General features: G+C 44.2%; 1 protein-coding gene across 1 annotated transcript; it reads left to right on the top strand.

The window, feature by feature from the left end:
- The first annotated feature begins 5,162 nt into the window (after positions 1-5,162).
- Positions 5,163-6,272, top strand: LOC136479705 (uncharacterized). Its single transcript, XM_066477477.1, has one exon. The coding sequence runs from the start codon at positions 5,163-5,165 to the stop codon at positions 6,270-6,272; it is 1,110 nt and encodes a 369-aa protein (XP_066333574.1).
- The last annotated feature ends 9,269 nt before the right edge of the window (positions 6,273-15,541 follow it).

Genomic DNA, 15,541 nt, shown 5'->3' with positions numbered 1-15,541 from the left:
TAGTACTACTAGTAGTAGTAGTTTACTTTGTTAATACCTGCTTATATTCTTCTGCATGGATTGGAAATACATTTGTGGTTGTCGACCATCGTGCCTGACATGTATATGTGTTTGTCGGCCATCGTGCCGTCTTTTCTTGCAGGTTTGGTAACCTTCCCGTACAGGGGAGGTGCTGCCGAAATTTTTCGTTCTCACTAATTGTTTTTCTTTTTCAGGAGGGCTCCCATTGGAGGCTAGCCGGAGGAGCACGACTCGGCACTGCCCCGCTAGCCTTTCTTCACCGGCACCTGCGGTATGACCCCTCTTTCCGCCACATGTAGTCGTAGGTCGTGTTACCTAGTTAGGCGTCTCCCGTCCGAAACGGATACGGTTGGAAGTATGCGTTCTTCGCATATGTATAACCGTATCCGTTTCGGATTGTCCACGTTATTTGGACAGCCCGAGGATGCGCAGACGAGGTTAGCTCCCATGTTCCGCTCCCGTCCGAGTCGGAGTTTCGGTAGGACCTCCCCGTTGTTCTCTGGATACACACTCCCCCCGCCAGGACGTGTATCGAGAGAACAGCGGGGAGGTGCTGCCGAAATTCCATCTCGGACGGGAGCGGAGCATGGAAGCTAACCTCGTCTGCGCATGCTCGGGTGGGATTAGGACCTATCCTTCACCTATTAGATGGTAGGAGCGCGTTGTAGATGCACTTGCTAGTTTTATCACATGTTAACATTGCCGCATGACAGAGCATGGGTGACCGTGAGTGGATGTACTCGGGCTTCGCAAGTAAGAGCCACGAATGGATCAGGGGGACGACTGAGTTCCTGGAGCATGCATTTGGCCCCGCTGCTAAAGGGTCGATTCGGATGCCGTGTCCCTACAGCGAGTGCAGGAACAAGAAGAAGAAAGTAAAGGCTCAGGTGTTGAGAGATCTGTTCAAGCACGGGTTCGTTCCAAACTATACCCGTTGGCGCCACCATGGTGAATACCATCCTATTAGGGACGAGGTGGTGCGACCCATCCTCGAGGAGTATGATGGCGATGCCGGGATGGCAGACATGATGGCAGACTTCCATGAAGCACGGTTTGGCGAAGGAATGGATGTGGAGGAAGATCCGGAGGAAACCGCGAAGGCCTTCTACGACATGATGGAGTCGGCACAGAAGCCCCTTCACGAGAAGACAAAGCTTACGCAACTGGATGTCGTCTCACGCCTGATAGGGTTGAAGTCGCAGCTGGGCATTAGTCGAGACGGCTTCGATCTCGTGTTGAGCATTGTTGGGGGACTGCTTCCGGCAGATCATGTCCTACCGACGAACACCTACGCTACACAGAAGCTCCTTCGTGCACTTAAGATACCGTATGAGGGGATCCATGCTTGTCCGAAGGGGTGCGTCCTGTTCAGGGGAGACCTCGAGGAAGCAAAAACCTGTCCGAAGTGCGATGCCTCTAGGTTCGTGTTGGTAGAAGGCTCTGATGGCAGCATGAAATAGTCTAAGGTCCCCGAGAAGGTCGTACGGCACCTTCCTTTCCTACCGAGGCTGCAACGGCTGTATATGACGGAGGAGTCCGCGAAACAGATGATGTGGCACAAGAATGGCAAAAGATACCATCCTGACAAGATGGTACACCCGGCGGACGGTGATGCATGGAAGCACTTCGATAACATGAATCCTGTCAAGGCTATGGAGGCTCGGAATGTACACGTAGCGCTGGCAACAGATGGGTTCAACCCGTTTGGAATGATGGCGGCCCCGTACACTTGCTGGCCCGTGTTTGTGATCCCCCTCAATCTCCCCCCTGGCGTCATGTTTGAACCTAAGAATGTGCTCTTGACGTTGATAATACCTGGACACCCGGGCGACAATATGGGTGTGTTCATGCAGCCGGTGTGGGATGAATTGGAACTTGCTTGGGAAGAGGGGGTACTCACGTACGACCGAGCTACGAAGAGGAACTTCAGAATGCATGTGTGGTACCAGTATTCAATGCATGACTTCCTGGCGTATGGCTTATTCAGCGGGTGGTGTGTTCACGGGAAGTTCCCTTGCCCGACATGCAAGGCAGATGTGATGTTCACCTGGCTGGCCAAGGGCGGCAAGTTTTCTTCTTTCGACAAGCATCGCCAATTCCTGCCTGAGAACCATGAATTCAGGCTAGATGTAAAGCACTTCACGAAAGGCGTTCAAGTCACCGGCCCCATTCCGCAGGTTAAGAGCCCTGCCGCCGTCCTTGCCGACATAGAGGCTCTCGAACCTGAGGAAACAGGTGGGTTTAAGGGATATGCTCGGGACCACATGTGGACTCATATATCGAGCTTGACTAGGCTCCCCTACTTCAAGGACCTTCTTCTTCCACACAACATCGATGTAATGCACACAGAAAAGAATGTGTCCGAGGCACTCTGGGCAACACTCATGGACGTTGGCAAAAAGTCGAAGGACAATGTCAAGGCTAGACTGGACCTGGAGATGATCTGTGATAGACCAAACCTGGTGATGAAGACCCCTGCGCCCGGCAGGAAATGGAAAAGGGGGCCGGCTGATTACATCCTGAAAAGGGCAGATAGGAAGGAAGTTCTGCAGTGGATCAAGACGTTAAAGTTCCCTGATGGGTATGCGGCGAATCTGAGCAGGGGTGTGAACTTGCAGACTATGAAAGTCTTAGGGGTGAAGAGCCATGACTTCCACATATGGATTACACGCGCAGATGATGGCGCAACAGATGGCTTACCAGCAAAGCCTGCAGCAGCACTACAACACTCAGATGCAGAACATGGCCAGCTTCTTCCAGTCCATGCAGACGCCCGGGGCGTCTACACCGCCTCCTCTTCCAATGTTCGCTCCACCGCCTCCTCCTCCAGAGTTTTTTCCTGTGCCTGCTCCTGTCGCTCCTGGAGGGACCCCGGTGAGTATATTGACTCTTGCTTTAACTTGTGCGTCCATGCTGCAGATACTAATGACATCACTTGGCGTTTAACTTGTGCAGGTACAGTCGGCGAGTTCGAACCCGTCTCCTGGAGGTCCCGGCCATCAGATGATGTCGTATCCACCACCTGCACCCTATCCACCGTATCCACCTCCACGTGGCCCTCCTCCGACGTACTCGTGGCCGCCGGTGCGCGGAGGGTGGCAGTACGCGCAGGCACCTCAGTTTGGTCCAAGGGGGTTTCCGTGGGCAAACCCTGGGGGCTCTAGGGGCGGAGCGGACGACGAGACCGGGGACGGCGCGACGAGCTAGGTACTTGTCGATTCTGTTATCATGTATCCACCGTATCGTCGAAGTTGTTGTCATATATTTCTTTTCTTCGTTATGGACCTAGACTTGTTATGTTGAACTTCGTGTGATGGACGTCGACTTGTGGTGTTCGACGTGTTGGACTTCATGTGATGGTTGTAATGCACTTGTGTGGTTGTTATTGTGACATAAATGTGAGATATATGTGATGTTGTGCGTTATTGTGATATATGTGGTGATGTTGGCGACAAATGTGATGAAATTGTGATATAAATGGTGCTACCGGTGCTTCTGGTGAAATTGGATTATAATTTGTGATTTTGCAGGGTTTTGATGCGAGAAAACAGAAAACAAAAGCAAAAAAAAAATTCCAGCTTTGCCGAGCTAGGCAAAAAAAACCCAGGACAGAGTCTTTGCCGACTGCAATGGGAGGCAGTCGGCAAAGAGGTCAAACCTTTGCCGACTGCAACTCCGAAAGCAGTCGGCAAAGAACATTTCAAAAAAAAATATTTTCTTTCTTTGCCGACTGCCGAGCTGGCGGCCAGTCGGCAAACAATTTTTGAAAAAAACTTCTTTGCCGACTGCCGAGGAACCAGCAGTCGGCAAAGCCTGCCGTCAGGGCTGACGGCGCCACGTGGCTATGCCGACTGCTGGCGTGGCAGTTGGCAAAGGCTTTGCCGACTGTGTGCCACGTGGCAGTCGGCAAATCCGCCTTTGCCGACCCAGGCTTTGCCGACTGCTCTTTGCCGACTGCCACGTGGCTTTGCGGTCGGCAAAGCCTTTGCCGACTGGGTTTATGCCTTTGCCGACCGGGGCAAGCAGTCGGCAAAGAGGTGTTTTCCTGTAGTGCTAGCTCCAGCCTATGCTGACGGCGGCTGCCACCTGCAAACGCTTGCCCCGCTTGCCCGTCAGCGCATGCCCATGCGCGTGTGCGCCCCGCTCGCCTCGTGCATGTGTGGTCATGTGTCTACACCCTGCTCACCCTCCTAGGAGAGCAGGAACGAAGGAACGACAGGCCGTGGGAAGAACGGACGGACCTCCTGGTCGCACGTAACATAAGAGTGTTGTGTGGTGATTCGCTTGATGCCCGCAGGTAACGATGTGGCACATTAGTCTATCACGTCCACATAGAATAAGGAAAACCTGAAGAATTTAGAAATAGTTTAGAGTCCAAATGCACAAGTATTAATTAGATTTTAAATATTTTTTGAAAATGTAAAATAATAAAACACACAAATAATAATTTAAAAACGAAACCAATTTTATTAGGTTTCTATAAACTAAATCTACAAGATATAGGTCATAAAGATTATAAAATATGCTTTATGTAATCAAATTTGTATGTTTCTTAATATGTTCATCGAAACCAAAAGCCATGTGCATCGGCATAGATATGGATATTTCTTAATATGATCGCTTGTTGCAGCATAGTGTTATTGTGTAAATTCACAAATTTGTTAGAAACTAGCCATCAATCATTATATATCCGATGAAACTATTGTACCAATAAAAATACCATAAGGAGTCTAGCCACACTATTTATGGATGCCACGTTACTAGTCACAAGTAGTAGACATTAGACAATAGTATTTATTGTTTGAAAGCCACAGATTTTGAAAGAACATGCAAATTTGTTTAGAGCCAGCGTCGTACTGTACTATTATAGTATTATTATCTTAAATAAGATTTTATTTAACTAATCCGCTATATGTTCCGTAGTGGAAAATAACGAAAAAGTAAAAAAAAAATCTATTCAATGATCCCAAGTCGATCCGTAGTCGAAAATAACGAAAAAGTATTAAAAAAATCTATTCAAAGTCGAAGTAGAGTCCAAGTCGCACGTGACCTGTTCCACCTATTTAGCCCCGCGCGCGCCCCCACCTAGCAGAAGCATACGAGAATAATCCCTATTATCCCCGATCGAGCGCAGCAGCAAGATGGCGCCGCCGGAGCTCATGGACGATCTCATCGGCGAGATCCTCCTCCGCCTCCCGCCGGAAGATCCAGAGTGCCTTGTCCGCGCCTCCCTCGTCTGCAAACCCTGGCGTCGCCTCCTCTCCGATCCGAGATTCCCCCGCCGCTACCGCGAGTTCCACGGAGTGCCACCCCTGCTCGGCTTCCTCCACAACGAGGACGGAGGTCGCCAGTTCTTCCCCCGCTTCGTCCCCGTCAAAGAAGCGTCCCCTATCCTTAACCCCCCGCCGGATCCTCACTGCTATATCCTCGACTGCCGCCACGGACGCGTGCTCCTTCTCAACAGCAATAAAACAAAAAGTCTCATCGTCTGGGACCCCATCACCAACAGCCGGCAGGACCTTGGGTGGCCCAAGATAAAGTACTATTACCGCATCACGGGCACGGCAGCGGTGCTCTGTGCCTTGGACGGCTGCGACCACCTCGGTTGCTGTGGTGGTCCCTTCCTCGTGGTCTTAGTAGTCATCGACTTCCCGAACGAGCTTGGCGGTGACGATGCAACAACTAGAACGTACTCATCGGAGACTGGCACATGGAGTACTGGTGTCTCATCAGTTTACCTTGGCCTCCCCAAGGCTGGCCGCAAGATGATAGGGAGCAGCCTACTTGCCAGAGGCGCACTATATTTCATCCTCGAGAACGGACGGAGAATCCTCAAGTATGACTTGGCTGGGTGTGGCATATCGGTGATGAGCCCACCACCCTTGCCTGTGGGAAACATGGTGCTCATGAAGGCCGAGGGCGGTGGCCTGGGAGCCTGCGGTGTGGAGGGCCACAACCTGCACCTGTGGGCGTGGCGGACTGGCCCCAATGGCATTCCGGAATGGGAGAGGGGCAGGGTTATCCAGCTTGACATTGGTGACCCCTCTACAAAGCTTGATGTAGTTGATTTTGCGGAAGGTGCTGGTTCCATCTTCATATTCGCAAACAAGGGCGTCTTTGCTGTTGACCTAAAATCTGGCCGGGCCAGGAAGATAGGAAAGGGAGGGGAGTTCAAGGTCATCTTTCCCTTCATGAGCTTCTACACTCCTAGTACTAGCCTCATGCCCACTGATTTATTTCCACAGTCCTAATTTTCCAACTTTGATTCAGACTTCTGTGTCATTATTTTTGCCTCAGAGATGTTATTCCAGTATGTAACGCCATGATATGGATATTAATACTGTAATAGTATATCTGCAAAAAATAATGTGGATAGTAATATGGATTGTGAGAATGCAATCTCATGTGCAGCATTTTCACCAACTTGTTTTGGTTAGGCACTTGAACTATATTGACTTCTCAATTCCTGGCGAATTTAAAGCATTTGTTTCGAAACTCAGTTCTGTAACCATCAATATACATCATAGTTATAGGTCTGATTTTTTTAGTTGTACCACCTTCGTAAGTTTTTCCCATTTTATCTTCTCAGAAGAGATCATGCTACCACCAGATTGCAAGCACCAATGATGATGGAGTAATCAAGCATGTTACTTGAGGAAGCCGTTGTGAGCATCTTGTACAATTGACACTTGTGCTGCTCTGTTTCAGTCATTGTCACTGAATGTGATTGTTTCGGTCATTGCCACTCACTAGGACTATTATTGGATCTGAATATTAATTTCCATTAACTAAAAATGGATCAGTAATTCAGGGTGGCTTACAGGTTGAGACTCTGTCTGACATTAAGATTGCTTGCTCAAGTTACAATTCTTCATTTACAATTTTGGCCATTGTAAACTCAACTCTATCTTTAATCAGGAACGTTGTTTCAGTTGAAGTTTCAGTTTATTTGAATTATTGTTTGGGTTGATACTGAGCATGTCCTACTGGAAATGAAGTTACACATGACATGTAAGCAGTTCTGCATGTGTAGTGAACCCACTAAAGTAATTTTGCCGGTTTTTGTGACAGCATGAATAGTTGATCCCTTGCTATCTCATTGTAGGCAGTTACTTGCTGTTCATGTAAGTTTGTTTAACTTGTTATTACTGACTTGTGTTCAAACTATGAGAAGGTCAATGTGACTTTGATGGTCAATGCCAGTATATAAGTGACCAGTTTGACTCACTAGTAGAGAACAGACTTTTGTTTTTTCGCTTTAGTCCCGGCCGGAATTTGGCCCGAAAGTAATATGAGATTTAGTCCCGGTTGGAACCACCAACCGGGACTAAATCCTCTGTCCAACGGATAGTGCAGCAGGAACCTTTAGTCCCGGTTTGTGGTTCAAACCGGGATTAAAGGTTGCCTTTCAATCCCGGTTGGAACCACCAACCGGGACCAAAGGTTTTGCTAGCTGTTTATCCCGGGTTTTGGCTCCAACCGGGACTATAGGTTGATCATTTAGTCCCAATAGGCTCTACCAACCGGGACTAAAGGTCCCCACCTATATATATCCGCTTCCATTGTCCCCCTAGCCCAAGACACGTCGGTCAAATCTTGATCTTTGCTTATTGTTCATCCGTGTTCATCCGTGTTCTTGTTTGGGGAGCAAGTTCTTGCTCTCGGCCGTCGGCTTCATCTTCAATCTTCTAAAGGTTAGCAACTTCATCTTCTAATCTTTCATTGCTAATAATGTAGATCGTTTCATGCTTTAGTAATAAGCATAGAAATATTCAAATATGTGGTTTTTTAGATTAGGAATAATAATGGTGGAATTTATTTTTATTTATACATCATTTCTACATAACCTTAAACATTTATTGTTTTCTAGATCTTTGTTAGCAACATTATTTCTCGATGAGAGTTAATAATCATTAAAAAAATTATGTGCAAAATGCTTAAGTTTACTTGGCATGCTATATATATATATATATATATATATATATATATATATATATATATATATATATATATATATATATATATATATATACATATACATATACATATATATATACACATATACATATATATATATATATATATATATATATATATATCTTGATGATTTATTTTTTATATGTTTCTCTAATATATATTGTTGCATGGTATATTTATACGGGGGGTTCTATATTTATTTGGATGTTTTTTCAGTTTTTTTAGTTACGATGAATGGCGGCGGACTTCCCTAGCCACAGGAACCAGGTTTTCACTGACAATCTTCCATTCGCACCATCGCCAGATAGGGTCGTTCTGCGTCACCTAGACCCATCAATAGTATGAAATATTTTAAGTTTTGTGTGCTAATATAATTTTTGCATATATACATTCATCCATAACATGATTGTTGCATATGTCACAGACTATAAAACCGGTCAAGTGGCCGGAAGCAGTACTATGGCTACTCGGGGTGTGGGATATCTTCGAGACGACGATAAGTGAGGTCGTGAATGATGAAGGATGCGAGTTATGGACGTGCAGTCTCGCCTTTCACATCCCATTCGGTGCAATAATGTGGTGCGCCAGGACATCCTGCAGACTAGATGACAGTCGCCGACCAAGATAGGCCTCCAGATCGATGCCATGCTGCTTTCTTTGCACGCAATTGAGCGAATTGGCTACCGTATGCCCGATTTCTCGTCCTTGAAGATAGAAGCTTTACGTGAGCATAGTTTGGACGTGCCGCGAGTAAGCGAGAGGCATGCGACATTCAACCATATGTATGTAGTACGTCATGTATGATATGAGAGTAATGTTTATTTATTCTTATTATTATATGAGCGCTTTCTGATATTTTTTGTTTGTCCGCTTGCAGGTTTTGCTCTATGATTTCACATATGCTACATGTGGCTTGTAGCCCATTCTCATGCAAGCTCTTAAGCGACTGGGGTACGCCTAGGACTTCATGGAAGCAATGGGCCAGAGGATGGCAGCTAGCATCCAGTATTGTGTGAGATTTAGGCAGAACCAGGCCATCGATAGTCCGTCAGTAGGCTACATCTATGGGATGCCATGTCCTCGGCGTTGTGAGGCAATGGAGAGTGTTGTAGTGCGGGCCTTGCATTACATAGACAATGACCGTGGTTACACAATCCGAGACATAAGCTATGAGACAGGCTAGGGTTGCAGCGGGTATGTAGGATCCATGTGTTAGTTAGGTTTATTCGTACTGTTATGTTTAATTAGGTTTATTCGAACAGTTATGTTTAATTTGGTTTATTTGTATTGATATTTTAATTATGTTTGTATGCAAGTTATTTATGTTCATTAGGCTTATTTGTATGGATATTATAATTATGTTTGTATGGATTGAAATTTAACTCGTATAGGATTGAAATGCATATACAAATAAAAAAATCAGAGAAACAACCAAAACGAAAGTTGTAGATCTCGAAAATTTATACAACTTTGTAGTTGACAACTTTTTCATTTGAAGTCATCTTGTCAAGAAAAACTATGTTTGAAATTCTGTTTGAAATTAAATTTTTAAAGAAGTATGATTTCTCTTTTTAATCTCCGGCTAAAATTTGTAACTAGTCTTTTCTTTGTGATGCTAACTTCAAATTTGATGATTTTTTATCTAAAATTTTTTAAATTCATGCACTATCAATTTATTGTGTGTTCTTACGGCTTTCATTTTGGTCATCTTTTCATGTAAATTTGTTTTATCAATTCAAAAATTAATTCTCATAAAATGACAACTTCAAACAACATTTTGTAGAAGTAAATGAATTCATCTAGAAAATTCATAAACATAAAAGTTGTAGAACTAATCAAGATGTACAACTTTTATTTTGGTACTTTCTTCATCCGACAAAGTTAGTGTACATTGTTTACAAATTTACGATGTAAATTTGTGAACAATGTACACTACCACTTTGCAGATGAAGAAATGACCAAAATAAAAGTTGTAGATCTCAAAAAGTTACACAACTTTGTAGTTGACAACTTTTTTATTTGAAATCATTTTGTCAAAAAAAATATGTTTGAATTTCTAAAATTTGAAATTTGAATTTTTAAAATGTCCTCAAATGGAGAAATGACCAAAACAAATGTTGTAGATCTCAAAAAGTTATGTAACTTTGTAGTTGACAACTTTTTCATTTGAAATCATCTTGTCAAGAAAAACTATATTTGAATTTCTTAGATTTGAAATTTGAATTTTTAAAATCTAATTATAATTTATAGCATATGTTATTAAACATTTAAAGGATATGAAAGCAATTTTGTATTGCAATTTTTTGAGCTATATTTTTTTACTACGCAATTTCTAATTTTCAGTCTATTTATATTAAAAGATATGTTAAAAACTATTGCATGGACGAGAAACGAAACTATCGGGTAGGCAGCAGTTTCGCCGCGCCCCAAAATCTGGCTTTAGTCTCGGGTTGGGCCACCAACCAGGACTAAAAATCTTTTAGTCCCGGTTTGTGGCCCAACGCGGGACTAAAGGTCCTTTAGTCCCGCGTTGGGCCATAAACCGGGACAAAAGGACTTTTAGTCCCGGGTGGTAGTCCAACCTGGGACTATAGGGTTCTACCGTATATATACGGATGTTCTTTCTTCATCCTCCCAAAATTTCAGTCACCACCGCCGCCACGCCGCGCTTTTTCAATCCCCTAGGCCATCGTCCACATCCGCGCTCGTGCCCTCGCCCTCGCTGTCGTCCGCGCCGTCGCCCTCGCCCTCAACGTCGTCCAGGGCCGTGACCTTACCCTCGCCGTCGTTCGCGTCCGCGCCCTCGCCCTCGTCGTCGTCTGTGCCCACGCCCTCGCCGTCGTCGTCGTCCACGCCCACGCCCTCACCGTCGTCTGCGTCGTCACCCTTGCTGTCGCTGCGTAGTTGCTCTCGCCCTCGCCGTCGTCCGCGCCCGCTCCTCCATCCTCGTCAGCGCCTCGCCGTCGTCCTCGCCTGTGCCGTTGTCCTTGCCCTCATCTCCGGCCTCGCCCTCATCTCCGGCGGCGCCTTCGTCTTCGGCCTCGCCTTAGTCTTCGGCCTCGCACACCCTCGCTGCTGCCACCAGGTGAGCAGTGCCAACCACATCGATCTCATCCCTTCCAGTGCTAGTAACACGAGCAACGGCAACGAACTGGACGTAGGGACATTCTGCCCGAACCAGTATAAACCCCGTGTCCTTTAAGCACACCATCCGAGCCAGACGCGCAATATTAAAAATTTATTCGTTGGCGTTTACTCAAAACGCCGACAGATGGCAACACATAGGTCCACATGACATGTAAAACAAAAGTAGCAACTAGCATTAAGTTTTGATATCTCTATTGGCAAATAACACATTCAAGCATTAAGGCCTCGTTTAAATTCACGGTGTAAAGTTTTGGGGTGTCACATCGGGTGTTATATGGGGGTGTCGCATGGGGTGTTCAGATACTAATAAAAAAATAAATTACAGAATCCATCGGCAATCTGCGAGACGAATTTATTAAGCCTAATTAATCTATCATTAGCACATGTGTTATTGTAGCACCACATTGTCAAAACATAGACTAATTAGGCTTAAAAAATTCGTCTCGCAAATTAGTCGTAAACTATGTAATTAATTAATTTTTAGTCTATATTTAATATTTCATACATATGTTCAAATATTTGATAGGATATAGAGTAAATTTTAGAGGTCAACAAGACCTGAGTCCTAACAAACTAGCAACTCTCCCAGCAGTTTCTCCATCCGATTGGTACCGGACGTCCTAGACTAGTGGTAGCTGCCGACCTAGTGGTTGGCTGTCTAGCCGTCGGGGCTAGCTAGCTGCCTTGTGCTGGCCGCCTAGCCGTCGGAGGCTCAGAGGCGCACGCCACCCATGGTCAGCGCCACCCGGTTTCTCCAAAACGACCCCATTAGGTTTACCTTATATTTCGATTTATTTGGGTTTTTTTTTAGCTAAAACAGTATTTTCTCTCACAATAATTCAATCAAAACTGTGTTTTCAACCAATTTCAGCCAAGTGAACGAGGCCAATCGTCAAAGAGAAAAGGAATAGACTGGGCAACACGTGAGTGGCCAAAGAGAGGAAAACGTAACCTGAGGATATTCTTGTCATTTCGCGTGGTCTTCTTTTTTTTCTATTTAGTCCACCAGACTAAATGGTGTCACAAAACATAGGTAAAAGTACGCTTCAAATCAAAATCAGAAGGACAAAATTACAAAGTTAAACATATAGTGGTAAAATCGTCATTGCATTCTTGAGTGACAGAAACATGAAACTCTCATTATTTTTTACTCAAATAGAATCACCTAACCTGCATGAATGTAACACCAGTAGAATTTTAAATTTTAAAATTTATAAAGACACTTTAATTTATCAAAATTAATAAATAACTAGCTAAAGCTTGAATAATATTAAAATAATTAAATTATTTATTTTATATATAGAAAAAGCTTAAAAACATAATTTTCTGGTTGTGATACGTGCCTCCTTGGCGTCGACCGGGGTTAAGGGACACGTGTGGACCGTTTTAAGCAATCAGAATGTTGTTTTTAGTGCAATTTATGTATTCAGTTTGTAATTGCTGACGATTCAGCGTTGTCTGAGTAATGGAAATCGCTATTTCCCCTCAAAAAAAAAGTAATAGATTCTAAATTATACACGAGTCGAGAAAACTTCTAAAAATAAATATTCAAATTTCAACGTATATATGTACTCGGGCAAAATATAAGTAAATATCAATGTGTTGAAGTATGGGAGGCACAACGTGAAATTTGGAGGCATGATATATTCCATCTGTGTGACAGTGATTGTGTCAAATGCCCTGCAGATGTTCCCAAAGAAATGTGAAAATTTGACCCTTGACACTACTAACTAAAAAGAAATTTCACGTTAGGAAAATTAAGAGTTTTTGAAATGCAAAACTTTCAGCACATCAAAGTTATAGTAGGTAAGTCGTTAGCCAGTCATTTGTGGAATCTCAGTTCAGGTTTATGACCTTTAGTGTCTCACCTAGTTGCCATAAGAACAGAGAGCTCACAATAAACTTAGTATATGGATACTGCAAGAAAAATTAAGGGATTTCGGATTTTATTGCATTGACACCATTCTGCATCCGAGTTCCCGAAATCTGATAGGCAGCCCAAAAAAACACCAGAAACTACAAAAACCTTGTTGCATACCAGAGTTCAGACCACAACAATGCAAAGCATTGGACTAGACTAATCAGCATTTATCCTAACAACATCATCGGTCTGATCAGGTAGATAGAAATTAGAAACAAACTGTAAATGAGTTAAGGATAGTAAATCACACTAGTTCAGACACTTTAAGTTTTGTGTAAATCTAATTTCCCTCAAATGAGTGGTCATTTAGGGTCGTTTGGACACCGTATCCCACCACAATGAGTGGTCATTTAGGGTCGTTTAGACACTTTAAGTTTTATGCCAGGCCTAGTGGGCTCTTAGTAGGCCATAGTGCTCACCGGGCTGCCACTGGGCTGCCACAAAAATGCGGGCCGTGCCATGCCAGCCCGCAGGCCTAGGGTGCAGTCCAAGCACGACCCAGTGCATAAGACCGTGACGGCCCGGGCCCGCACAATACCGGGCCATGCCATGTTTGGGTCGGGCCAAAAAAACGTGCTTCGGGCCGGGCCACCGGGATGCGGGCTGCATGCTCATCTTTAGGGGGGCGCGGACCTGGCGCTGAGGCGGGCGATCATGGTGCGCCATGCCTTGCAGACGAGGGACATGTTGGCACGATCGTCCTTGCACGGGACGCGGCCAAGTATCGAAAGTAAGAGGTCATCGGGGAGGGTCACCAAGATCTTTGGCGTTCCTGGAGGCTGGGGCGCAGCCATGCTGGTTGTGGTGGGAGCAGGGAAGAGGAGGCCGGGAAGGAAGAGCGTGGCGCGGTGGCGGAGGATGCGATTGGGGTTGGGATGGTGTGGCGCGGGCGGGATCCGAATCCGAGCGCCCTTTTGAACTACATAAAAGGTCTTCAGGCCTTGAAAAGTTCTGAGAAAAAACTTAGAGATAGATTAGGATACTAAAAATAAAAATAAAATATTTAGAGCTTGTGAAAATATCTCTACATGCTTTCAAAACTAGATTTAGCTCTAGGAAAATATCCAAAAAATATAGTATATTGTGAAAACACTTTTTTCAAAGTCCAAATGCATTTTTGAACACTTTTCATGACAAAATTATGAGATGCAACTAGCATAGATGCAACAAACATTAACGTTGTACTCATACTATGCATTCATGCTGGTTGCATCCTATATTTTTTATGTGGAAATGTTATGCATTTATACATAAATTCTAATTTTTACAAAATTTTATATTTTTTTAAATACTTTTTTTTCAAAATTTCTAGAGATAAATCTATTTTTGGATGTTTCAAGAGTTATTTTCATAGGCTCTGAACATTTTATTTTGATTCATCGTATCCCAATCTATCTCTAGGATTTTTCTCAAAAATTTTACAAATTTAGAGATTTTTTTGTGGTTAAGAAAACCTTATCAAGTATATACAAAAAAATTAACTGAAAAGGACAAAAACGCCTTCAAACCACTTCAAACTAAGACATCGAGCTAATTTGAACGGTTTTGAGAGTTCAAGAGGCTATATATATAATACATAGTAGTTCAAGGAGGTTAAATGGACACTTTCCAAAAGGATTTTGTGCCTCCTCCAAGCGGCACAAAACTATATATACGTTGTCACATATAGGCACAAAACTAGTAGGCCAGGATATTGAATAAGGCGGTAGCAGCGCTAGAGAAAGAAAGTGGGCCCTTTAACTGTCTCACATGTTACGAGGGAAACATATGCCAAAATAATAGCCCTTCAAGAAAAAGTGGATGGTATTTAAAAAAAGAGTTCATACATTCTTTTTTTTTTTTTTACGATCAGTTGAGTAGGTTTCCAACACGCGCAGGTGTATCCTCTTACCAATCCTCAGACAATATACTACGCCTAGCTAAACAAGCGAGAGCATTTGCAACTTGATTCCCTCCTCTCTTTACGTGGGGAATGCGCCACTTGTTCAACACACAAATGAGCCCCTTTGCCTCTTCAATAACAAAGCCGATCTCCGATCTGTCCTTCTACGCGTTCCTCATCGACTCAACTATCCGCACGCAGTCCGTCTTGACAATAACTTAGGGCAGTGACAACTGTACAGCTCGACGTAGGCCTTCAAAGCAGGCTAAGGCCTCCGCTTCGCATGCGCTGCCGCACCTGCTATGGTATTTCCAAGCCAAGAAGATTACGCCCCTATTGCAATCCCGAGCCACAGCCCCCACTCCCGCTTCGCTCAACTGATCAACAAATGCTCCATCTAAGCGCATGTTTGGTTTCCATGGACTAAAGTATTTTGGACTAAAATCTGCATTTTTGTTGGACTAAACAGCCAAACACTTGGACTAAAAATGAACTAAAATCCTTTAGTCCTTTAGTCCATAAAACTGGACTAAAATAGACTAAGGCCATGTTTGGTTCCACGGACTAAACTAAAATACGGACTAAAATGTCTA

Source organism: Miscanthus floridulus, chromosome 9 (assembly GCF_019320115.1).
Source record: "Miscanthus floridulus cultivar M001 chromosome 9, ASM1932011v1, whole genome shotgun sequence".
Lineage (NCBI taxonomy): Eukaryota > Viridiplantae > Streptophyta > Magnoliopsida > Poales > Poaceae > Miscanthus > Miscanthus floridulus.
The sequence above is the reverse complement of the archived record's forward strand: the minus strand, read 5'-3'. Positions and strand labels throughout refer to the sequence as shown.

What these genes read in the sequence shown, in the direction of transcription:
- LOC136479705 (XM_066477477.1), top strand. Translation starts at nt 5,163, where the DNA reads ATGGCGCCGCCGGAGCTCATGGACGATCTCATCGGCGAGATCCTCCTC.